Source organism: Cinclus cinclus, chromosome 9, assembly GCF_963662255.1.
Source record: "Cinclus cinclus chromosome 9, bCinCin1.1, whole genome shotgun sequence".
In the NCBI taxonomy this organism is placed as follows: Eukaryota; Metazoa; Chordata; class Aves; order Passeriformes; family Cinclidae; genus Cinclus; species Cinclus cinclus.
Genome location: NC_085054.1, coordinates 2,457,945 through 2,478,213, shown reverse-complemented (window position 1 = coordinate 2,478,213; position 20,269 = coordinate 2,457,945). Strand labels below are relative to the sequence as shown.

At 38.6% G+C, this 20,269-nt stretch overlaps 1 protein-coding gene across 1 annotated transcript; it reads left to right on the top strand.

Moving 5' to 3' along the window:
* The first annotated feature begins 1,294 nt into the window (after nucleotides 1-1,294).
* Nucleotides 1,295-19,032, top strand: TRAK2 (trafficking kinesin protein 2). The gene is made up of 15 exons (XM_062498632.1): nucleotides 1,295-1,481; nucleotides 2,298-2,492; nucleotides 6,680-6,750; nucleotides 7,444-7,560; nucleotides 8,698-8,907; nucleotides 11,144-11,222; nucleotides 12,888-13,018; nucleotides 13,217-13,291; nucleotides 13,911-14,048; nucleotides 15,494-15,573; nucleotides 16,279-16,482; nucleotides 16,620-16,918; nucleotides 17,219-17,497; nucleotides 17,717-17,822; nucleotides 18,339-19,032. The coding sequence occupies exons 1-15, from the start codon at nucleotides 1,445-1,447 to the stop codon at nucleotides 19,015-19,017; spliced, it is 2,700 nt and encodes an 899-aa protein (XP_062354616.1). The 5' UTR covers nucleotides 1,295-1,444; the 3' UTR covers nucleotides 19,018-19,032.
* The last annotated feature ends 1,237 nt before the right edge of the window (nucleotides 19,033-20,269 follow it).

Here is a 20,269-nt window from a genome sequence, read left to right as displayed (position 1 = left end):
TTTTAGAAACAGGGGTATGTATAACTCATGATTTTCAGCAATCCATTTAAAAAACAGCCTCTGGGGAAAAAAAACAACAAAACTTTAGAAGTGCTAGAAGCATCTGTACATTCAGATAGAAAATGTTTCTGAAATCTCAAGTTTTTCTTTTTTCTTAAGTGTTCAATATGCATAATAATTACAACTGATAAGCAGAGTACATACATAGAGGAATGAATCACAAAACAAGAAGATACTGCTCACAAGTATGAGCTGACCTTAATGGAAGAAAGTTCTTTTTTGATCTCCTGCCAAAGTCTACAAGCAGATGAACTGCCAGGCTCCAGGCTTGCTTTAAAAAGCTCCTGCGCTGTCCATTTTAATCTTGTCAAATGAGAAGTTGCTACAGACAGCAAAACAAACCTCTAATTGTTGTGCTTGATGATTGGAGATCTTGGGGAAACTCTTAAGAGCAAATTTTTAAATAGTGTAAGATTTTAAGAGAATTTTATGTTAACTGAATTCCAGAGGAGGGAAAAGGAGACTTGTTTTCAGTTTTGTATCTTTCTGTCATCCAGAACTACTGTTTTATATGGAAGGTGATTAATCAGTCTTGGCAAAGGAAAAGTATATTTTTACTCTACTAAGCTCTTCTGATAGATTATCTGAATCAGTCACAGTAATTTCATTTTCTGGTTTACATGAGTCCCTACTGAAGAGAAAACACAAATTTTATCATGATCCACAAAGTAAATTTCTGATAGATCCAATTTTTAATTAACAGACTCCTAAAGAAAAAGAGACTCAAGCAAACAGTTGTATAAAACTTTTTTTTTTTTAACAATTGACATGTTAAAGGTGATGTTTTTAAAATCCTGCCTTTAGAATCCATCACTTTAAATAGATGTAGTGGCCTGAAGAAAATGTCTGTTTAGTTTGAGCTGTGTCTGTTAGCTTAAAAAGGAAATGCCTCATTTCAGTGAATGACCTAATATTCAGTGAATGACACTAAATATTATATGAAAGAAGATGAATTGAATGCTTGTTTGCCTTTTTTTTTTCCCTAATAATTATAGTGCATAGGGGAAATTCAGACTGAAAGAGACAAAGTCACAGCAATTTACCTGTCTCCTTTGAAAGAGTGAAATCTGTTAAACTTCGGCATTCTCTTCGTTTTATTTTTAGGCGATGGGTGAGCTGAGAAGCTGGTGAAGCTTACATGAAATACTTCTGCTGATCAGTAGAAGCCCAGATGAAATAGATATGTCCGAAGATGGCAGATCTGGAGTATGACCAGCCTACAGAAGTGAATTGATGCCAGATTTGTGAGTCTCTGTGGCTTGATGGCTCTCACTTACTCTGTGTCTAATCCAAAGCCATCTTTTTACCAAAGCAATAGAGGAATGGTGCACAGTTTGATTACAGAATGATCTTTCCAAGGAAGTGAACTGTGAAGGAAGGACTCATGAGTTTTGATCCCAGGGGCTTGGAGAGCATCCCTGGTAAGTTGAAGAATTACTATTACAAATCTTGAGTGTGTCTAACATGTCATAAAGCACCAACCTGAGTGCAAGCTTACGTTTCACATTCTTTGTACTGATTATGTGATATTGCAGAGGAACCAGAACAGTGAGTCCATTTGAGTTGTTCGTAAAGTCAGTGTGCACTCTAAAATACTGTTTGTAAAATTCTCACTGTCACTAGTCAACATTGGTGTTTTTTCCATTGAGATAGTATTCTTCTTAAGTGGGAATCTTGCAAAGATAATTATTGCATACCATTGATATTTTACCAATTGTGTACTGTTTTTTTTTTCAAAGTAGTATTCCGTTGATTTTACTTACTTTTTAAGATTGTTTACATCTATGTTCATTATGAAACCAATGCATAAAACAGAAGAACAAGAAAAATGTGACTTTCCTTCAGAAAAGGGAAGTGTAACAACTATGAATAGTCAATGAAAATTTAGGAAATCGGTAGCTGGTGAAATGTAGGTTTGTGTTTTAGCTCAATGAGGAAGATACAGAAATTGGGACTCATTACATACATTATATTCAGGAAGTTGGAGGGACACAGTATACCATCTTTTCAGAAAATTTTGGGGTCAGCTGGGGGTAAGGAACTTACAAGTATTGCCGTATAAATCAAGTGTTGATTCTGTAAGTATTTTGGTGTTTTGTCTGGTACAGAATAATTACTTCCAAATCTATTGAAGATTTATGAAGTATTTTGTAGTACCTAAAATGTCTAGTACTGTAGCAACGCTATTAAATTTTACATGTATTGAACAGTGCACTGTTACTGGCATTTACTCTCAGATGGCTGCTCCAATGAGGACCTTCCTGAGGTGGAGTTGGTGAGCATGCTGGAAGAACAGTTGCCAGATTACAAGTTACGAGTGGATTCTCTGTACCTGTATGAAAATCCAGACTGGATTCAGCCCACGGCTTGCCATGGCCGGCTGCCGGAGATCGCTGCTCCAGCTCGTGAGGAGAACTCCTTCCGTTACATGAGTGAGTCGGTATTTATTTCCCCAAATATTGAAGATAAAAATATGGATACAAAGATTTGTGCTAGAAGAGATGTATGTAATACAAGAGGTGTGAGTGTGCAGCAGCTCTCTTTTCAGGAATGGTAATGGTGGTGTGGTTGATTTGGTGATGTTCCCCTGACGTTTTGCATTAGCGATGTTTGTGAAATGCCATCAGTGGTTTCTTCTGGAGAGAGAAAAGGAATGAATGGCAGATAGGTGGGTACTAGATCAACGTTGATCACTGCTTTCCAGTTCTGAAAATACTAAATTACTTACTCCTAAACCTGTCAAATAATTAAGAAGAAAATGGACTGCTTGCTGCAATCACATGAAGAAATCTTTAATATGTTGAAAAGCAAATGTATAGAAAGTTACCAAATAAACTGAACATTTACTTGGCTGTAGTCTCCTAAGTGTTTTCATGTGAGGAGAATGCATTGTAATCTCCTGAGAGAAATGGGGAAGTCCTGTTTCTTCTGTATTTTGAACTTTTGGAACAAATCACATAGAAGAGTGAACTTGTTGTTTATATACAATCTGTAATGATTACCTCTTCCTTGTACATGTCAACTCTAAGAGGGTTTCTTTTTTATCATTGTTCTTTGTAGTTTAAGTTTCCTGAGAGTGCATAGCAAAGGAGTAAGAAAGACAGAAACATTACCTCCCAAAGAATGCAGTACTCAGCAATTTGGAGTGATCTTGCTATGAGTTGACCTTGCAGGCTTCAAACTCTTTTAACTGTGGGAAGTAATTGGAAAGCTGCTTAATGTTTATTGCTCAGTCTGTTTCTGACAATAATATTGCAAGCATAAACGATTTTATAGTCAAGTGAATGCTTTTGTGGTTCACTGGAAGCAGTTGTGTAGTTGGTGGGGTGTGTACTTGCCTCTAAGTGTTAATTATAAAGAAGTGGGATCAGAGTCTATCTGTGCTGAATGGAGCTTGGCATGAAACGTGGCTCTACTGAAGCTTTCTGCTCAGCACAGCTCAGCACCTCACCTGTGTGACGAAGCACAGGGCTCTGAAGGACCTTCAGTCACTGTGAGCTTGCATTTTTAGCCTGTGGGGAGAGGGAGGGGTTTTATCAACAGTTTTCATGAAGCCTGTTATGTATTATTTGGCTGTCAAGGTACTGCAGAACGGGCTGTGTTCCTATTTCTCACAGAGGGAAGTTCTTTTCAAATAGAGAAGGTGTCTTGTGAAAACAGTAAACTGCTTGTAGGAGTTCTTTAAGCAGTTTTTTAAGTTAGAAACATTTTATTGTAACAATGAAACTGATTTAAAAGAGATAACTGTTAAGTTTAACATACAAAACTAATTTTTGTATAATTTAAGAACGCTTTTATAATTGCTAAGTCATATAAACTCAAGATAAATATGGTTTGTGTTTCTCCTAGAAATTGTCCAAACATTGGTTACACTTGAAATCATAGTAGCTTTTTTGAGACTAGTAACCTATAGGGGCATGCTGGGAAGGTCCCAGACAAATACAGATATAAATAAAATTCTGGTTATAATTATTGTTGAATAACTTGTTAGGTGAAATTTTCATTTCTGTTTGTTGCCTGGAGTTGGGAATAAATATGACATGGGGTTTTAGCTGTGTGTCTTCTTCCCCCTGTATATGTATGGAAACATTTTTATAACTTTTTCCAAGAGAGAATGCTAAATATATGGTTTGAGTGGATTTGTAGTTGAGAAAAAAAGCCCTAAAAGAACACAGCAGCTATTGCACCTGAGCTCCTCCTCTTTTTATGGCTGCTGCTGCCTATAAGAAGGTCCATCCCATAACCAGTTAGGTTCACTCTGGCAGTGTTTTCAGTGAGGTGAAAGAATATTTTCTGCTTCAATTGTGCCAGCATAAATTCTGAATTACAAAAGATCTCTCTTTGGACCTACTTTGTATGTGTGAATAAAGGGTTATGGCACAACGTAACAAGAATTTTAACCAAAATGAAGAGTTGCTTGCAGCTTTCATTTGGCAAGGTGAGTATTGCATGTGCATGTGATCTCAAGGGAGAATTCTAATAAACTGTATAGTTTTGATCTTGTACTGAGTGAAAATAATGAAATTTATATAGAACTGTAAGTTTCAAAGCTGTTGGTTCTGTGATTTCAGTTATCGGAGTAAAGATGTTTGCTCTTGATTTTAGGAACTTACCTACCTGAGTAACCTTGTATGGAATTAGTGTAAATTTTTATTAAAGGGACTGGATAGAAACTTATGACTTGAAATCATCTGCTAGGAACAGTTATCACAGGAGAGCTGGCTATAATATTCTGCCTGTAATGGCTGTAATTTAGTTATATATGTGCAGTGAATTTTCAAAATACTGATAAGCTAGATGAGTTTGGAGTCCCCTTTCAGCAGCCAGTATCAGTAACCAAGTAGTGCAGTATAATTTTCTTCCAAATGCATTTTATGCTACTGATAGATACATACTTTAAATTTAGTGGACAGTTTCTGGTTTTTTCCCTGCTTAGAAATACAGTTATTAAGTGACAGTGCTATAAGCTCAAAGCTCCTGCATGCTTAAACAGCATGTGTGGGGCTTTTATGTCTACCTGATGAAAAACATTGGGTTTGTTACTTTGATGTGTTTTTCTTTTAAGCTTTTTGAGGAACAGTATTTGTTACTAAAATGCAGCTTGGTTTTGATCTTAGCATAGCTGTAGTGTTACGCTTTAAAAGGTTAATCGTGGGCAATATGTATGTAAAGGGTATAGACAGCTTATAAAACATACATAAATAAAGTGTGCATTTTAGATTGCCACTTTGCTATCTCATAACTAAGTCTGCAGTCATCAACAAAACAAAGAAAAGAACTGATAATCAATACACTCTGTATTCAGAGTAAGAATGAGATTTAAACAAGGTAAAAGAATGAAGGAAATCTTGAGATCAAATCCATAGTAATCTCATTTTCTGGTTCAGTGATGGTCAGGAATAGTTCAGGAATTAGTTTTGAAACAGGTTAACTTGAACCTTCAGCTGAAGCAGATACTTCTGTAATTTTGAAATTTATATTGCTGCCTTCTTCACTTTAATAATCCTGACTTGATAAAGCAAAAATAGCAAATTGCTGTTGAGATTAGCACAAACATTCATAATGTGATAGAGATGTATAATTCTGCTTCTGTAGGAAATTATGTTTAAATGGCTCCCTAAAAGGTCTAAGAAAGCGTTAATAGTGTAAAAACTATGTTTGCACATGCATTTATTTTTTGATGGTAGTAGATGCATGGCAGAAAATCATCTATTTCCTTACATTTTAATTCTTTCTCCTCTTTGTTCTCTTTTCCCCCTCCATATCTTTCATTATCTGTCACTCTAGCTCTTATTGAACTTCCTTCCTCCTCCTTGGATGGATCTCACAAATTTGCACAAGGTAATTAAGATGCCTTTGTTACTACCATCTTTTTATCAAGACATGAGCAGACCAATGCTTTGCAGTTTTAGCACTATGTTTTCTTCAGAGGTGTCATCAACAAATTCTTCATGCTTTGCTTATTCCTCGCTCAGTCCTGTTTTCCTAATCCTACTGTTTCTCAGTTTTTAAGTAGCTTAACAAACTCTTCAAATATTGGAGTCACTTGATTACTAAGATAGCATTTACTGCTACATCTGAAGTGCAGACATACATTATCTCATTTCTTTTTAATTGTTTCCAAGATGATCAAGCCCTTAATAAATGCATTTTCATTACTAGTCTCAGGGTTCTCCATACTTCCTATATATAGCTGTTGCACAACCCAGTGGGAATTTTGCTTCAGGGTTAAAGTATGTGTTCAACTATATTTGGATATGCTCCAATATACTCTTTCTCTTCTCCCCAGCAGGCTGCAGGATTCAATTCTTAGCTGGATTCAAAAAGTTGCTCTTAAGAGGTTTTTCTCCTTTTTCTAAATTTGAGGGATGTGTGAGCAGCTCAAGTGTTAGTTAGCATTGCTGAAAGGTGTAAATGTTCAGTGCCTCATTTATCAGTCTCCCAAATGAGTATTGTTTCCCATTTCTGAAGTCAAAGATCTGTTTTCTTAGCCTCTGCTAGCCTCATCAGCCGAGTACTGTATTTGTATATAAACACCATCCTCTGAGTTCAGCTCTCCCACTCCCCACAGTCTGCTTGTCTTTCCTTCAATAAAATAAGCATGTTTGTCTCTCTTCAGTTCTTGGCACAGATAACGTGGAGCAGAAAGACTACAGTGAAGCTGACATGGTCAAACGTCTGCTGGCTGAGGTATGCTTGTCTCTGTCACTCTGTGTTAGTACAGTTGAGGGAATGTATTTGAGGGAGGGTTTTGTTCAGCTGCTGATCATTTCGATTCAGTTATCTTCAAGACCTGCTTATCAAACACATGGGTAATGAGAAGCTGCCCTTTTGCTTGCACCACCTCAGAAACAAAATTTAACCAAACTATGGGTATCCATGAAATCAGTGAGTATAAGAAAGAGAGAGCTTTCTTCTGATTTCCTGTTGCTTTTCTGCTTCTACCCTTTCACCACTGTTTAAGCTGAGCAGTCTGTTCTGGAGAAGGCATCACTGGGAAGGCCACAGGCCTAAATAAATATGATTGTGTGTGTGTGTGTGTGTGTGTGTGTGTGTGTGTGTGTGTGTGTGATTCAACAGACCCCGCATAATCTTTGTACTCAGCACAAAACCCAAAACTGTCCCCAGGTTTGGTGCTTTCCCCTCCTGTTATTTCAAATGGCTGTGGGAGAGAATATGCTGTATCAAAAAACACGGTTATGGATGTGTTCTGGACCCAAGTGATGAAGCATTAAGAATTTCCTAACAGTGTTGATCCATTTGAGAGTGAAGTGGGATCTCAGAGCGGTGATGCATTGGGCAATATCTGGGAGAATCTAAAGCTTCTTTGAATTTAAACCTTACATGATCAAAAGGAAGCATTTTTTCTCATTTTGTGAGCAGAAAGATCGGGACCTGGAACTGGCAGCACGAATTGGACAAGCCCTCCTTAAGCGAAACCATCTGTTGATGGAACAGAATGAAGCACTGGAAGAACAGTTAGGTCAAACTCTAGACAGAGTAAGTGGTTTTTCTTTCTTTTTTTCCCTTTATTTAGGGGTTTTTTTTCCATTTTTTCCCCCCATTTCTTATGGTGGTAAGAGGATTAATAGAAATACATAATTTCTTAGTGAAAGGGGTGTTCAGACTACAGAAGTATGCTTAGATGTCATTCTCCTAATCATTGTTCAATCACTTTTTTGCAGTCCAGGAACTGTATATGAAAACAACATATTGTAATTACTGAGAAATTATGAGCATGTTAGATATCATTAGGTAGATATCATACCATCAGTCTGATTTCCCACAGTTAAACTAAAAGTGGACTAATATAAGTCAAAATAAGGGATTTGTGTCTGACATGACTTGCTACATAACAGCTTCACAGGTGAGGAAACAGAAAATGAGCTGGTTAATGGGGTGCTTACACTGAGAGTAAACAAATGAATAAATAAAATTTAATGAAAAGTAAATTCTGATCAAGATCTTCAGATCTTCCTGTAATTCTCTTGATCTAACCTTTTCTTTGTTTTTCTTTCTTATAAAAAGAATTAAATAGTTAACAAATAACCCTGTGGTCAACAGATGTAGTGTAAGCTACAGTGAAATGGATTCAGCTGCTTGTATGAAAGTCTGCTGGTAACAAGGATGTCCTCATAATCAGCTGTAGGACAGCATAAGCTTAGATATTCATAAAAAATGTAGAGAGGCAAAATAGACTTTATCTTAACGAGATCTGTCTCTACTTTTGTTTTTAATTGTCCTACGGCTCATCTAATGTGCAGGCTGGAGGGTACCACTCTGTACCTGTAAATAGTTGTTGCTCAATCCCTTTCTTCAGGAGCTCAACAGTTCAGAGTAATGGTCATAATCAAAATGATAGCTAGCATGTTGAAATGAAGTAATATATCAAGGCAGCTGGAAAATGATTTTGCAGTAAACTATTTTAAAAGTAGGTTCTGTTGTTCATTTTTGTGGTGTCTTGAATTTTCGGTCTCCCTTGCAGTGGTAAAATAATGATTTTGCAAACTCCTGTGAAATAGATGGAGGTGTGAGCTATTCAGGAGCAGCGATGTTCTAGAGGCTGCATAAATAGCACTGTATGATATTGCATCTGTGAAGTGCATTTCACGTGGTGGTGATCTTCACTTGCCCTAGGTTAACCAGCTGCAGCATGAGCTGTCAAAGAAGGATGACCTGCTCCGTATTGTTTCCATCGCTTCCGAGGAGAGCGAGACGGATTCCAGCTGTTCCACACCCCTGCGGTTCAACGAGTCCTTCACGGCCTGCCACGATCCATTGCAGCTGGATGTGCTGCAGGATAAACTCCGGGAGCTGGAGGAGGAGAACCTGGCTCTGCGGTCCAAGGTACGTGTACTGGTTTGAAAAGCAAAACCAGTGAGGCTTCAAGTCAGTAATACAATTTTTAATAGTGAAGAGAAAAAAAAAAGAAAAAACAAAATACATGCAATAATAAAAGTAAAACCACTGACAGAGTCAGAATACGACCTGATACCCTGTCAGTCAGGGTGCTGGTGCAGTTTTCCTCCAAAGGGTCCAGCGATGATGTGGATAAAAACCTGGTTCTTCCTCTGGAATCCAGTGGAAAAAGGCTGCCTTTGGCGTTCTAAACCTCAGTTTTTATCTAGGTAGGAAAGGCTTGGCTGGTCCTCCTGGCTGGAGCATCTCCCAGTGGGATGATGTAATCTTATCAGTTATACAGTAGGACTCAATGGCCCATCAACAGAAGACATTTCCCACAGAGATAAGGATGATCACTCTTCTCAGATGGTAATAGAATATGTATGTTGTATTGTAAACCAGGACAGTACATCCACTGACAGCATGTGCTGTAAGTGCTGGGTGGGAAACAAATCAGGGTGTTCAAAACCCAGCGTCAGGGTTTCTCATGGAGCACGTGTGGATTTTGTGTCACTGTATGCAAATCATTCCCGAGCACTTTCCCTCCATGCCCGCATCCTTCTGTTTCCTTCATTGCTCCAGAGTTCTCTAGCAGTCTGTTCTCAGTGCAACTGGGATACATGAAAAAGCATGGGAACGTACGTAAGCACCCAGCAAAAATACTTGGACACATCAGGCCCTCAAGCTCAAGCAAGTTGTTCTCTTATAAATCTGGCTGCAATACTCTGAGCAGGAGTATTTGGGGAATTCCGTTCTGTTGCCATTGTTTTTGTCGGAAGATATTTAAGGGTTAATAAGCTTCCAGTTAAATTATTTTAAAGACACACTTAGTTATGACTGTGTGATTAGTTTCTCTATTTTAACTGGTCTCTCGTGTGTGTAAAACTCAGGCACTAGATGTGCCATTAGAAGGATAAAGACTAAATGGCCAGACAAAAAATGGCTATAAAATGGAACCAACAGCAAAAGTTCCAAGAATTGCAATCTGTGGATGCAGTGTCTTGTCTTTGGTAGTGAAGAGTGGAACTTGTAAAATAGGACGTTGTTTAAAGCTGGGTTCTTTTTGTTGCCTTTAAGAAAAGGGGGTGTTGTTTGTAAGAAAGGTGAGGGTTGTACTGTGTGTGTGTGTGTGTGTGTGTGTGTGTGTGTGTGGTGTTCTGATATTTTTTTTAATGTGAGCCTTTCCCAATATAAGCTTTTTATACCAGTACTAGACTAGATTCCTTTAATGTCAACAAAATACACTTCTGCCCTTTTCTTGTCTCCAAAATACTCAGCTTGAGATGCACATTCTTCCTAAAACTCCCCAAAACCAACTGGATATGTTAGTAATGCTGTAGGCTAAGGAAGAGATCAGATTGCCTTTATTTTGCTCCTAAGCCTGTGTATGATTGCACAAGTTTACAGACCAGCCAGGGCTTAATCATTCTGTGATGTAACACAACCTTCAGTGACTTGAAATAGTCTCAATTACAATGAGCCTCTATTTGCTTTTTTATTTCTTTTCATGTGACAGCACTATGTAAAGAAGTGTATTTGCCTGTACTTGTGTAAGTGTACTGTTTGCTGGGATAATCTTTAAAACTATTTGCTGAGTTTTACAGTGTGAGTCCCTCACTGGCAAACAGCCCTGAGTATAGACTTACCTGTGCTAAGTTTGATATTGCTATCTTCACAATCTAAAGAGAAGTGTGAATCTGGAGTGCTTCATATTGTTTAGATATGTTGTGATACCCAGTCTCTGGCCCAGAAAATTTAGTCTAAATAGACAAGTTGGGAATATGGAGAAAAGCTGTTCTACCAAGAGCTTTTCAGTGCCATAAGAGAGTTGGCTAACATCAGTCAGTTTTCAAGTATTTTTTTAACTTAAGTCTTTTGAAGCAAATTAAATTGCTTATTCCTGATTTCTCTCTTGGTTCACTTTTCCTACCAAGTTATATCTTTGTGCAACAATTTTTTATTGGAGCCAAGAGACCAGGCTTTGTTCATGTGTGTCGCTCTGTCTTTTACTCAAACCACCTGTAAAATTCTGGGAAACAGGTTATGGTGGAAAACACAGTTGCACAGAATTTTTTTAAGAGAGAGGGGAGAATCTTTAGTTGCAAGAATTTTAGAAGTAAAAACTTTTAACATTATAGTTAAACTGAAATGGTGTTTGATAAATGAATGATTTTTCTCAAAGGCTTGCCATCTGAAGTCAGAAACCATTACGTACGAAGAGAAGGAACAGCAGCTGGTCAATGACTGTGTCAAAGAACTCCGTGAGTATCCAGGCTGTATTTTGCAGGATGGCAGGTGATATACGTAGTGCCTACACCTTCTTAGTTAACCCTGAATCCAAAAATGAGCTTCAGTAATTTATGCCAATCTTTGAGGTCTTGCCCTTTGCCCAGGTGCAAGGCTGTTTCTGTATTTCATCAAGTTTCACTCTGGCATTTAAATTCAGCTGTGCGTGTCATGTTTACAAGGGCAAAATGAACACAAAAGGTAATGCCCACAAACTTCCTAAACTGAAGCCTATAGACACTAGAAAGTCAACAAAATACTCTTCTTGTATATTCAGCACACTTACCACTGAAATGGGTCAGTGTATAGACTCTTAAAACTATGAACAAGTTTGTTTTAAAATACATGTTTTGAACCAAAGCATTTAAATGAACAAGTGGCTTTATTTGTCTAGAGCAGTTGTTTGTGTTTGCCTTGGCGACTGCTTATTTGCAAAGAAATTGCAGCTACTCTTATAAATGCATGCCAAGTATTCTGAAACAATAAAGAACAATACCCTTTTTTTATCTGTAGTCATTTGATGTGTACTACTTCCTTTGTGCATAATAACCTTAAATTATATTGAAGATGATTTTTTTCTATACAACCACCATAAAGAAGGCTGGGTTGCTGCTTTATTTTTCTTACAGATGGCCATAAAACACTATGAATTGATACTTAGTTGGTTAATTTACTCTGATCCTGCTGAGAAAATACCCATCTTTGGCAAATAGGAGTTAGTTCAAATATGCTCTCCTATTTTCCTTCTGTGAGAATGTGTGTGAGTTCACTTTTTTATTCAATTCTATAGCATGAGTAGGCATGCTAGGTAGTTTAAACTCACAGAAAGAATCTTCTAAAGCTGTGTTGCCTACAGCTTTAAAATTTGCATTTTCAGGAAGAAGCTTAAGTGCCCACAGGTCCATAAGCAGGGCCTTGTTCTGCAGTAAATGTGTGAGGTACAAGCACTGAAGTTGTAGTGTGATCTTTATGCAAGATTGATCAGACTTTCTTAGGACTTTGCAATGCTTTCAGGGCAAGTGTACAAACAAGGCTGACTGCTTAAAATGTTTCAGTTCTTGGAGTTGCTTTGTCATCTCACTTTGTGAAGTGCTTGCTAAAAGAAAAAAAGTAGAATCGGGGAGTTGTATTCAGTGGATCTTTGGGGAATTTGGGGAAAAATACTGACCAGGATCAAGAGAGTATATTACAGTTCAGAAGGTTTGACAAAATGCCTTTGCTTACAATGGTTGTTAATAACAAGATTAATTCAGACCCAGACTTTTCCAGCATATTCCAAGTCTGGCCTTGATAATGCTTTGTTATGTCATTTGAAATTGTTTTACTGTGGTCATTTCACATACTGGTCATGTGTATTTCAGATTCTGCATGCTTAGTTCTTAATATATTACACATTAAGAAACATGCATTTGTGCATTTGAAATTAACTCTTTTTCTTCCTCCTCCCTGCTGTTAGTCTTTTGCTTATGGATGTTCTAAGGCACCTATTTTTTGAGTACTATGAATTGATTTCCAAAGAATATTGGTGGTTTTGCAGTTTGTTGTTGACTTTAACTCATCCTTAGGTTTGGTTTTGTTTTGTTTTGTGTTTGTTTTTTTGTGGGAGAAGGTTTCAACTAAGTTCCTTTTGTGTGTTGTAGGGCAAACAAATGCTCAGATTTCCAGGATAACAGAGGAGTTGTCAGAGAAGAGTGAGGAGGTGATTCGTTACCAGGAAGAGATCTCATCCCTTTTGTCTCAGATTGTTGATCTTCAACATAAACTCAAAGAAGTAAGGGAATGCTGATGAAGTGTCCATGTGCATGCAGGTGGCATGCAGCATGTGCATGCCAGTGCTTACAGCAGGCAAAAATTGACTTGGCAAGCCACAGGGTTGCAAGAGAGTGGCTGTTCCAGGAAAGTCTGGCAGAGGATCAGTCTCTTGGGGAAATCACCTGAGAAAATGATGAGCATCTTTTTGTGCTTTCAGAATGTGATTGAGAAGGAGGAGCTGAAACTTCACTTACAAGCCTCCAAAGATGCTCAGAGACAACTAACAGCAGAGGTACTTAAGAGTTCTGTAACATACATTTAGATAAATATTTGGGATAGAATACAGGAGAAAGAAAACAGGGAGGGAGTGGGAAGTACTGCTTTTTGCTTATGCAGTATTTTAATCTTTCACTGTGTTGAGTCGTATGATCGGAGGAAAAGAATAATTATTTTACTTAAGCCTACACAAATATTCTTCAATTCACAGGAGTATTAAAGGCAAGGAGTGTGTTTTAAAAATAGGGAGGTCTTACTATTCTTAGTTATGAGAGAGTGCTTTTGTGTGAATGTTATTGATTATATCAATAGTACTGTGACTCACTAGATTTTAAGGCAGTTCTCTTTTTTTTTGCTTCTTTTGCATCAATAGTTAGTGTATTTGCATTTTTTTCAATGCATTTTCCTTTGAATTTTGTCATACTTTTTCCTCTTTTTGAATCTTTGTGCTTTTTCACTAAAACCACTAGGGGTGCTGGGCTGACCGTTGTCCATTCCAGCTGTGGGCACTTGCCCTGCAGCAGGAAGAACCTTGAAGCGTTGAGTCAGCCATTCTAGGCTACTGTAGGAGTTCACAGAGTTTCACTCTGTCTTCTCTCTGAAGAGCTCGTGTGATGGCCTCTCTTCTCTTCCAGCTCCATGAGTTGCAAGATCGGAATGTGGAGTGTCTGGGGATGTTGCACGAGTCCCAGGAAGAAGTGAAGTTGCTGCGCAGCAGAGCCAGCTCCGTCGCTTGCCTCTGCCACCCGCAGTCCCGTGGAGCATTTCCCGTGGTAACCAGCACCTCTGGCATGGCACACACCAGCTGGCACATGCAGCTGTGGCAGTGAGCAGCTCTAGGAGCACAGCAGCCTTTGCAGGAGCTGCAGCCAGCACTGCTTTGTAGTAGTGTGCTGCTTTTACCTTGAAGCACCTGAGGGGAGGGCACACTAGGAAGTTTTTCTCCATGAGAACTTCCTCTGTGAATTGCAAACCATAAAGAAAAAGAAAAAAAAAGACATTGGGGAGGTGGAGTGGAGTGTAAAGTGTTTGGAAAATCCTTTACCCCGAGGGAAAAAGGGGGATCTCTGTTCCTGGGAATGAAGAATGAACAGAGAGAAGTGTGCAAAAGAAAACTTTTGCCTTTAAGTAGCTCATCCTTAAAATACCCCATGACTTTTTAACATGGCCCCCAACTCAGCTCTGGGCTGTGAAGTGGGAAGAGTTTCATGGTAGCAGATCCCAGGCAGCTGTTATTCATGGAAAAGTGGAGTCAGGAGAGAACTGGTTATTTCCTCTCTTGAAAAGATTCTTATAGATAACAAAAAAAGAAATTCCTCTCCCTAAAGTGAACTGAAAAGATTATTTAAGCAAGGAATTGACTGAAGTGTCTCTGTATGTTGTTAAGATATAAAAAAGAGGAAGAAGGAAAGTAGTCTGAAGATCTCCTCTGAATTTATTTTTTTTTTCTTTGTGTTATTAATAACGTTTTTCTTTCTCTCATGTTAAGTTTTAAGCCTCCTTTGCTTTTACTCCTAATTCTATTTCACAACCAAAGGGAAAATATATTTAAAATTGGCAAACCCAAACTATAACAAGTAGGCAGAGGAGCTGATCTATTAGTTTTTCAACTCTTCAGTGTGTACACTTGTGAGAAATTTAGGAAATTAATTAGGAACTTAGCTGTTCACTTGACATATTGTGACACTGCAATTATTTTTCTTTTTTATATGCCATTTCTGTTTAGTAAGGGAATTGGCATGTTCTGTAGCTTATGCTCAGATTGTGCTAGTGTCTTGTTTGATGTTGGTATGAATTTCATAACTCAACAGTGTTTCTTTAAGAAACACGGCATCTCAAAATACCTGGGAATTCTTCAGATTTTGGTTGGTTGCTCTGTGTGTACAGAATCACTCGTGTACACTTGTAAGAAGTGCTCTCAAAATTGTAGCTTAACTAAAACAACCAATCTACAGAGTACATCAAGAAACACAAAGAAAAAGCAGATGTTGCTAATGAAAACTGAACCCATCCTGGTTACACATGGGTGTAGTTGTGGTGGAAAATTGTCCCACATGCCCTTCCTTCAGAGGCAGAAGGGTTTGTCCAAAGCCTACTGATACTGGGTAAACAAATGCAGATTGTTAAAAGTAATTTTTACAGATATTTTCTGCTAAAATTGTCAGAATGAAGGCTTGAATCTAATTTGTCAACTCTTATGGTTTCCATTTTTCTCTAGGATTCCCTTGCAGCAGAAATTGAAGGGACAATGCGGAAGGAATTGAGTCAGGGTGATGAATCTGTTCTCTCCAAGCAAAAGTATGTTTTCAGCTCTCTCTGTGTTATTTTGATATTTATCCACAGACTTGCATTAATTAAGGTGAAACTGATTTCTGGGACTCCATAAATGCATGTATTCCCTTTATAATGTTTTCATTGTAAACAAAAAAAGGTTTGTTGTATTTGATAACCTTTTCAATTGTGAAACCTGCTATTCTTATTTGATTCTGTAAAGAAGCTGGGAATTACTAAAAGGATATTATTTAATTCTTTAATTTGTGGGATTTTTTGATCCAAGTTCTCTGATGCACAGGAATAGTTTTATCCCTTTTAATGCTTATAGAAAAATTGCTGGACAAATGACATAATAATTGAAAGATGCATAACAGTTTTCAAAACCTTGAAGATCTGTTCCTGGATCTCATAATTCTGACCAAGAAGTAACAAACTAAATATGTGTTTCTGAAAGCATATACAAATTAGATAAATAAAATGCATACTTCTGAATGGTCTAAAGCAGTTATCAGTAGAGGTTCAGGTCTTTCAGCTAAAGAAGTGGTAATTCTGATACTTAATAGAGTAGATCTACTGAAGACATGGGTGTTTTAGGCAATCATATTTTTCTGAACATCTTTTTTGGGTGAGGTTTCTGCAGACTTTTCAAAGTTTGTTTTTCAGAGATTTTTCTCTATTACATCTTTCATGCTTCTGAAAACCACATTTGTTGGCTCGTCTTTTCTGCAGGGATCAACAGAAACGAGTGTTTGACACTGTCAAGGTTGCTAATATCATCCGTGGCCGCTCCTCCTCCTTTCCTGCCCCGTTGCCAATCCCTGGATCCAATCGCTCGAGTGCTGTTATGACAGCAAAGCCCTTCCAGTCTGGCTTGCACCACTTGGAGAGCCACGCACGGATGGCCCCAGGCAGCAGCTCTGAGAAGAACTTGAAGTAGGAAGCACAGCCTGTTACCTCCTTCTGAAATGAACTGGTTCAAAACTAAACCCAGACTGGACTTCTGCTTCTGTAATAAAGAAATAGTTAATTTTATGGGCTTAATATCTGTTGTTATTTGATGTTTCTCACAGAGATGCTCACAGTCCCAGCCAGCCGGGAACCCCTGGAGACAATGACCTGGTCACAGCTCTGCACAGGCTCTCCCTGCGTCGTCAGAACTACCTGAGTGAGAAGCAGTTCTTTGAGGAGGAGTGGGACCGAAAAATGCATTTGCTGGCTGAGCAGAAAGAAGAGGCTAGTGGCTGCAGTACACCATCAGAAAGCTCTTTCTCCCCAAGTACAAACTCAGAATTCACAGATCTCTCTGCCAGCTCTAGCAATCTCCGTGTTCTCCTACCAGAGAAGTTGCAGATTGTCAAACCCATTGAAGGTAAGAGGATGATCGTCCTTCTCTCTTTAGCAGAAAAGGATTTTATATTTGCCAGCTAAATCATTGTGTGTGTAGCTGGGTGTGATGTGCAGTTCATGCCACTGAGCTCATCAGCATCGCTTTTTTATTTGGCTTTCCTAGAGGGTGTTAAGTGTTAGGCTGCTTCTTGGCATTGCCTCCAGTGGATGTGTGGATCACAGTATGGGCACCAGCCAGCTGCACTTGTTTTCATAATGCATTCTTGTGACTCGATACAGTAGTAGGTAATTACTCTCTGAATCTCCTCTTTTGTCACACCAGGATCTCAGACCCTTTTTCATTGGCAGCAGCTTGCTCGACCCAACCTAGGCACCATTCTTGACCCAAGACCAGGTGTTGTTACTAAAGGCTTTACCCCTCTGTCTGATGATACTGTGCACCACATCTCTGACCTGGAGGAAGATGATGAGGAAGAGGGTGAAGGAGGTATAACATTTCAAGCACAACAGTCCTTCCCAGAGGAAAAGAAATGTGTGTTGGCAAAACCAGTGGCAGGGATTTTCCTGCCACCTATTACTTCAGCAGCAGTACCACTCACTGGTAAGAAGCTTGGTTAGTGTTTCTTCCTGATTCTATTTAGCAGTGTCCTTTTCTCTGTGGAAAGTATTTGACTGTGTGGTAATGCTGTCTTTGCTGCTTTTGTTCTTTACTTCAGAAAAAAGAACTCAGAAATTAGCAGTGATAATAACATTGTCTTAAACTTTTGATTCGTTCTTGTATGTCTTTATTTTTACCCTCAATGGATGTAAATTCTTCACATTGCAGCCTCAAATCCAGGGAAGTGTCTATCTTCAACAAATTCCACATTTACCTTCACTACCTGTAGGATCCTTCACCCATCTGATGTCACCCAAGTTACTCCCAGGTATGAGGACTGCTAACATCCTGAATGTGGTTGCATAGGAGTAAACACTTCCCTTCTGGCTTTTGGTACATGGACCAGTTTTAGAAAGTACTAAGGCAGTTAGGCAACATGTAGGATCTTACTAATAAAAAGATCCCCTTTGTAATTACAAAGGGAAACTTGCAATTCTCTAGAGTGACATTTGAAACAGGTTAAGGCAACTTGAAGTAAGTTTTAACTCTTATGTAGCAGCTACCTGGTATCATATATTTATTGTGGAAAAAAAATTCCATGATAATTTATTTTCTGATTCTATTTTTTTATTAACTAACTGGACAACTGTATTAATATTCTATCTAATAGAGTACAGTTCATCACAGAAGGTAAGTTCATCGGTACTTTGCAGAATAATTCTGAGTACTGAAGCTGTCACAGCTAATAGCAATAGTTAAAGTTTTTCTTGAGCCTTCTGTGTACTAAAAGGCAAATGAAGACCAGGTATAAAAATGTCTCTGTTTAATTTTTATTGTCTTTCAGCTCCATGGGTGCTTCATTTTCACTGGGGAATACTGGTAGCAGTACTGGAAACTCAGTAGTGAGCACTCCAGCCATTCCTTACAGACTCAGTATTGGAGAATTTCTCACCAACAGAAGAGACTCAACTACTACTTTCAGCAGCACAAGCAGCCTGGCTAAACTTTTGCAAGAACGGGGCATCTCTGCCAAGGTTTACGACAGCCCCGTGTTAGAAAAACTGCCTGTGCTGCAACCCCCTCGAACTCTTCCCATTCCTTCTACTCCACCAAATTCTCCTTCGCGCTCGCCTTGTCCTTCCCCTCCACTGTTTGAGCCTCGAGTGCATCACTCCGAGAATTTCCTGGCTTCTCGACCAGCAGAAACGTTCTTGCAGGAAATGTGTGGCCTGAAGTCCTCCCGTAACGTCCCAGACCTAGGCCAGCTGAAGATGAACCTCGTGGACAGACTGAAGAGGCTGGGCATTGCCAGGGTCATCAAGCCCCCTGAAACACAGAACCATGACAAGAATCAGAGGCCAGACGTTGGCTTGCAGAGGCAGGACTCAGCTGGGTTTTTAAATGCAGGTAGCAACCTAATGGCAGGACTGAGAAGAAACCAGAGTCTTCCAGCCATGATTGGAGCACTGGGAGCTCCTATTTGCACACAGTCATCAAAAATGGATATACTAAAGGAAGACTAACTGGCCTGAAAGGTGTTTGACTTAGAGCACAGTAAATAATTTGAGGGATGAACATCCAGTGCAGTCATTGTTAGGTGTGTTACAGAAGAGTTGGAGAAGGCATGTGCATGTTAAAATGTGGGAGAGACGAGCGTTGGGACCAAGGAGCAAAGGAACATTGCTTGGGTTTAAGGAAGAAGGTTTTTGTGGGAGATAGAAAGGTAAAACCAAAGCTTTATTTCAAGACCCCCTTCAGCATCTTGTCTTAACTTAGTCAGAAGTGAAGACTATTGTGGACATTTTCAGTGTTTTAACCCTTTAACCTGTATGTGTAGGGATTTTATTTTTCCCACCATGCACCCATAGTATTTACTAGTTGCTTGCAGTCAGGCTACATCATTTAAATATAATATTAAAATAACAATCAGTCTGACCAGCATTATCAGCCCAAGCTCCTCTCTGTAGCAAACAAATATGAAATCTTGGGATTTTTTTTTTATTCTTCTATTTACCATTTCAGAAACTGTGCTCTTTTGAATTCCTCATTTTGAGAAGTAGAAGAGAACCTTTAGCTCTGTGTAAGAAAGTAATACTTCTGTTTACAAACACAAGATTAATATTTTAAAAGAGTGCAATTGTGTTAGTGAGGTATTAACAGAAGTTAATTTCTTTCCAGAGCTTGTGAACAAAGCACACAAAGAAATGTGCAATGACTAAGAATTAAAAAGCAGGAAAGTGTGTACTGGGGTGAAACGTCAAGCTAAGAAATCTTTCCAAAGTGTAGTGTGCATCTATTTAAATTAGGATGGTTCTGTACACACACACACACAAATATCTCAGGCACATTTCAGCATTGCAAAAGGAAATAAACCCTAGGTGCTTGATTCAGGGTTTCTTTTTAATGAGTTAAATAGAGAGCATTTACTTCTAGGAAAGTGTTGGAAGTTCAGAAAACTGCCTCTTGTCTTGCCAAGTTCTGTATATTTGAGAGGTCTCCACTGAACTTTATGCCTTTCATTCATTTATTTCTCATTTTAAGCAGGATTTTGTTTAAAAGATTTCATTAAGAGGAGAATTTACCAGTCTCTATATAGAAACAGGAAGAAAAAAGCTGGTGTTCTTTATAGCATTGTAATGAATATTGAAATCCAGTGATCAGTGAGGGAATGTAGTTCTGAACACAGCCGAGGGCAGACTTCCCAACTTAGAAAAAACTTAATTTTAGAAATCTGGTTTCTGAGTGTTAATCATCAAAATATTGCTGCCCATGCTG

Coding starts and splice junctions, on each gene's coding strand:
- TRAK2 (XM_062498632.1), top strand. CDS start 1,445: ATGAGTTTTGATCCCAGGGGCTTGGAGAGCATCCCTG. Junction 2,493..6,679: donor GAACTCCTTCCGTTACATGA/GTGAGTCGGTAT, acceptor GTCTCTCTTCAG/TTCTTGGCACAGATAACGTG. Junction 16,919..17,218: donor GATTGTCAAACCCATTGAAG/GTAAGAGGATGA, acceptor TTGTCACACCAG/GATCTCAGACCCTTTTTCAT.